This window comes from Cyprinodon variegatus, unplaced genomic scaffold (genome assembly GCF_000732505.1).
Source record: "Cyprinodon variegatus isolate N-32 unplaced genomic scaffold, C_variegatus-1.0 Scaffold554, whole genome shotgun sequence".
NCBI lineage: Eukaryota > Metazoa > Chordata > Actinopteri > Cyprinodontiformes > Cyprinodontidae > Cyprinodon > Cyprinodon variegatus.
Window position 1 is genome coordinate 465,838 of NW_015151007.1, and position 5,146 is coordinate 470,983.

Consider the following 5,146-nt stretch of genomic DNA (forward strand, 5'->3'; position numbering starts at 1 on the left):
AGAACCACAGCTAACTGACCGGTTCCTGCTCTGATTAGCCGTTTCGGATTGTGTCACGCCTCTGACCTGTGACAGCAGCTTCTTCAGCAGCTGAGCGATGGCCGGGTCGTCGGGGGTGGGGCACTCTGGGATGGACCCGATTCTCTTCTTCTGGCGCAGCAGCAGGTGGCGGAAAAGGCTGGCGATGTCTTTAGAGCGCAGGGCGTAGTCGAAGATGGAGCGGCTCACCGGCTCCTTTAAGACGCTCAGCAGGACCAACTCCTTATCGATCTGAGGGGAGACGGACGGGTGAGGGAGGGGGGAGGCGGCAGCGTGAGGATGATGAGAGGAGGACTCACCTGGATGATGGGCTGTGTGACAAACGGGTTCAGGTGCGGCATCAGCTTGCAGTAGACGTCGGCAACGTTGAGGTGCTGCGCCACCATGGTGATGAAGCCCACGGCGCCGTAGCGGATCCACAGGTTGGGGTGACACAGGAAGGGAGCTACGGCAAGCAGAGGGGGTGGTGAGACAGCAGATACAAACAGAGGAATGGGACGGGTCGCTGCGGACGCCGTTACTGAGGGAAGAAGAGTTAAACAGGAAGCTGGGACGTCAGACGTCATATCAGGCTGCAGGAAGGCGAGAGAGAGCGAGACTTCCAGTAGGTTACAGAAACGCTCACTGACGACCTCCGAGTGAAAAAAGGCAGGTTAGATCTGGATCATCAGTCAGTTTCAGTAGGACTTATGTTCAGCATTAGATGCTAACGCTGGAGGAAAATGTTGGTTAACGACTTATTCTATCTACGGCTAAATTAATCGGATAAATAGATTATTGAAATAATCGTCAACTAATTTATTAATTAATTAAGAGTTAGCTGGAGTATAGAGACTGTAAAACATACCTTTAGCTGACAGAGCGACCCACTTTTGAGCAGGAATTATATCAAAATTATAAAAAAATATACAACCATTTTATATTTAAAAAATAATTGACAGATTAATATGGAAGAAAAACAGGCTCATTGGAACCTGCCTTTTTTTTTAACACCGAATTTTAAACACTGAATTTTTTTAGACACTGAATTCCTTACACTAAATTTTTATCTGGTAAAAATTCACCAGAAAAAAATTCTGCTGCAAAAGTGTTGACCTTTAGGTGAACTCAAGCCAAAGCAATCTACACTCGAGCAGCTTCTAGCCAATGAAATGAGCTCATTTGGTCACGTGACTCAACGGCTGAGTTCCCGGCTGAATGAGGATTTTTGAATTTTTTTTGTTAAACAGATAGAATTACAAAACTTCAGTTAGCTACTAACAGACAGCTAGAGTGAGTTAAATTTGGCACTACTATTTATGTAATAATATTACATAAAAATGTGGAATTTTTATGTAATATTATTTTCATTATGGGAAAATTCTTTATCCACAAGTTTCTCCAAATTTTCAAGCATTCTAAAATGATATTAAAAGTTTTCATGCATCAATTAAGTTACTGGAGAACAAAAAGGCCTTAAAGTTTTCAGACTTGATAGTAATAAACTTTAGCTAAACTCCTGTGGTTTTTTTATTTTAATTTTCTTTCTTATTCTTTTATATTGTTTCTTTTTCTGAAAGAAAACTGTTATGGATTGCATATGTTCAATTATACGTTTCAGCTTTTCAGAAAGTGTTTTTTGGATTTATGAAAATAAAAGTAAAAAATTCCGTAAAAATTCAAAAAATATCCACTGGACTTGGTTTTCAAGATTTGAAGACGTTTCGCCACCTCTCCAGGAAGCTTTCTCAATTCAAATGAATGGCTCCCCTGTTTGCCGAGGCTCTTGGTTTGATCCGGAAGAAGCAGCCGGCGGCAAACTTTTTTTATTATTCATTTCGGCCAGAGGCAACATGGCGGCGGCAAACAGACAGGGGAGACGTACTAACTGTGATCGGCTCAGTCGTTTCACCCAGTCTGATAAGAGTAAAAACTCTAATAGCTGTCTGTTAGTAGCTAAATGACGTTTCGTAATTCTATAAAAATAAAAATAAAAAAAAATTCAGCCAGGAACAGCGCTGAGCGCAGCCGTTGTGTCACATGACCAAATGAGCTAATTTCATTGGCTAGAAGCTGCTCAACTAGATTGCTTTGGCTTGAGTTCACCAAAAGGTCAACACTTTTGCAGCTGAATTTTTTTGCAGCTGATTTTTTTTCCTGGTGAATTTTCACCAAATAAAAATTAAGTGTAAGGAATTCAATATCTAAAAAAAGTTCAGTGTTTAAAATTCGTTGTAAAAAAAAAAAATTCAGTGTTTAAAGTTCGTTGTTAAAAAAAAAATTCAGTGTTTAAAATTCGGTGTTAAAAAAAATTCAGTGTTTAAATTTCGTTGTTAAAAAAAATTCAGTGTTTAAAATTCGGTGTTAAAAAAAAATTCAGTGTTTAAAGTTCGTTGTTAAAAAAAATTCAGTGTTAAAATTCGGTGTTAAAAAAAATTGAGTGTTTAAAATTCGGTGTTAAAAAAAATTTAGTGTTTAAAGTTCGTTGTTAAAAAAAATTTAGTGTTTAAAGTTCGTTGTTAAAAAAAATTGAGTGTTTAAAGTTCATTGTTAAAAAAAATTGAGTGTTTAAAGTTTGTTGTTAAAAAAAATTTGGTGTTAAAAAAAATTGAGTGTTTAAAATTCGGTGTTAAAAAAAATTTAGTGTTTAAAGTTCATTGTTAAAAAAAATTGAGTGTTTAAAGTTCGGTGTTAAAAAAATTCGGTGTTAAAAAAAATTGAGTGTTTAAAGTTCGTTGTTAAAAAAATTCAGTGTTTAAAGTTTGTTGTTAAAAAAAATTTGGTGTTAAAAAAAATTGAGTGTTTAAAGTTCGTTGTTAAAAAAAATTCAGTGTTAAAATTCGGTGTTAAAAAAAATTCTGTGTTTAAAGTTTGTTGTTAAAAAAAATCGAGTGTTTAAAGTTCGTTGTTAAAAAAATTCTGTGTTTAAAGTTCGTTGTTAAAAAAAGTTCGGTGTTTAAAGTTCGGTGTTAAAAAAATTTCGGTGTTTAAAATTCGGTGTTAAAAAAAATTGAGTGTTTAAAGTTCGTTGTTAAAAAAAATTGAGTGTTTAAAGTTCGGTGTTAAAAAAATTCGGTGTTAAAAATAATTCAGTGTTTAAAATTCGGTGTTAAAAAAAATTGAGTGTTTAAAGTTCGTTGTTTAAAAAAATTGAGTGTTTAAAGTTCGTTGTTAAAAAAATTCAGTGTTTAAAGTTCGTTGTTAAAAAAATGTTGGTGTTTAAAGTTCGGTGTTAAAAAAAAGGCAGATTCTAATGAGACTGTTTTTCTTCCATAGATTAATCGATTTGCAAAATAACCGTCGGTTGCGGCCCTAATTCTATCGCAACTCTGCAGACAGAAAGACAGACAGACGTCTGCTGCTACATTTTTGTTCCCGACTTTTCCTGAAGAAGTGAGACTTCCTGAAATGAAAGTAAAGCACGGATCGGCTGACGTTACCGATGTCGCTGACGAACTCGTAGATGTGCGGTTTCTGCAGCAGACCCAGCTGGCACATGCAGGTCAGGGCGTTCAGAGCTTTGTAGATGACGAACTCCTCGGTGTCGCTCAGTCCCTGCTGCAGCAGAGGCTTGAGGATGGAAGAGCTCTGCCAGCCCACGTACGCCGCCACTCCTGCAACACGACAGCGATGAGAACGGCGAGTCGGCAGGCCGCCACCGTGCGGCTGCCTCTGCCTGATGCTCACCCACGATGCTGTCGAAGAAGGCTCCCCTGAGGTGCCAGTCGTTCTTGTCGTTCAGGAAGGTGATCATGTGGGACAGCAGGACGTCGTTGGCCTTCTGCCTGCCAAAGAACACGCAGAGCCGCGTGATGCCGTTCTCCATCAGCGTCTGTTTGACGATGTTCTCCGAGTCGCTGAGCAGCGTCACCACCTTCTGCTGCACCATCTCGTGCAGCGCCTGGAGTTCTGCGGGTCGGAAACGCGGCAGGTTCAGGGAACCGATACGGCAGTAAGACGCTGAGACCCCCCCACCTCCCACCGGGCTGTACCAGAGTCGTAGTTTTCGTTGGGATGGTTGTTTTCCTCCGTCTCTTCTCCGCTGGGATCCTGCTCCATGTTGACGTTGTTCTCCTGAACCAGTTCCAGGAACCGCAGCGCACTCTCTGCCAGGTGAGCAATGTTCTCTAAGCAGAGACGACGTGAACATGGAGAGATTTTAGTTTCCAGCTCAGAACTGGGAAAGTTATAAATACGATGGATTCAAGACATTTTAAAATCTCCAAATTCTGCTCCTGACCTGCGTACGCCAGCCTCACGATGGTGGCGTCGTCCTGGGCCAGGTGGGCGATGCCCGGAAGGATGTACTCCGGGTAGATGTTCACGTCGTTCCTCGGCACCTCCTTCACCAGCGCCAGCACTTTGGTGAGAGTCCTAACAGCCTGGGCACGCACGCGCGGCGCAGGGTCGTTGCAAAAGTGCAGCAGATACGGCGTGATGCGGTCCAGCAGGATGTCGACGGACAGCCGGGGAGCCAGGTGCAGGACGAGCTCCAGCGCCGCCAGCTTGGAGTCACAGGAGTGCAGCGTCTGCAGGCAGGAGGTGATGACCGACACAAGCACCACCAGGCCCTGCTCCTCCCTGGAGCTTAGTGCGCCGCCGCTGCCGCCACCGCCGCGTCCCGGAGAGGAAGGGGAGGAACCTGAGGGGAGAAAACGTATCAGTCAGGAGTTCTGGGATCTCAACTATAAAATAAATCTAGATAAAACAAAAAAAAGAAAATCCTTATTAGAAAAGAAAAGCAAGTAATTTTCTTTACTATTGATTTATCTGATTTCGAATCTTCTATTTATTATTGTGGATCTTTAAAATGGGCGTGGCTTAATGCGGCAGTCAGTGTATTAAACCGCTTTTTTCTTTAACATTTATCTAAACAGGCAGTTCCATTGAGATCCAACATTAATTTGATGAAAAGAAACAAAAATAACATTTTACTGATGCAGGAACGATGCCGGAAACAATTAATCGGATTAATCGATTGTTGAAATAATTGTCAACTAATGTGGTTCCTAGAATTTCTAAAAGTAGAATGGGAGGCAGATCTTTTAGTTCTCAGGCTCCTCTCCTGTGGAACCAACTACCAGTTTTAGTCCGTGAGGCAGACACCCTGTCTACTTTTAAGGCTAGG

General features: G+C 41.4%; 1 protein-coding gene across 1 annotated transcript in view; it reads right to left on the reverse strand.

The window, feature by feature from the left end:
• pik3r4 (phosphoinositide-3-kinase regulatory subunit 4) overlaps window positions 1-5,146 on the reverse strand; it is a 24,290-nt gene that overhangs the window by 11,296 nt on the left and 7,848 nt on the right. The window contains exons 5-10 of the mRNA XM_015391664.1: window positions 4,259-4,660; window positions 4,011-4,145; window positions 3,706-3,927; window positions 3,459-3,632; window positions 339-484; window positions 67-270 (exon numbers count right to left, since the gene is read on the reverse strand). Of these exons, the coding sequence (XP_015247150.1) occupies window positions 67-270; window positions 339-484; window positions 3,459-3,632; window positions 3,706-3,927; window positions 4,011-4,145; window positions 4,259-4,660 (1,283 nt within the window). The remainder of the gene's footprint in view (window positions 1-66; window positions 271-338; window positions 485-3,458; window positions 3,633-3,705; window positions 3,928-4,010; window positions 4,146-4,258; window positions 4,661-5,146) is intronic.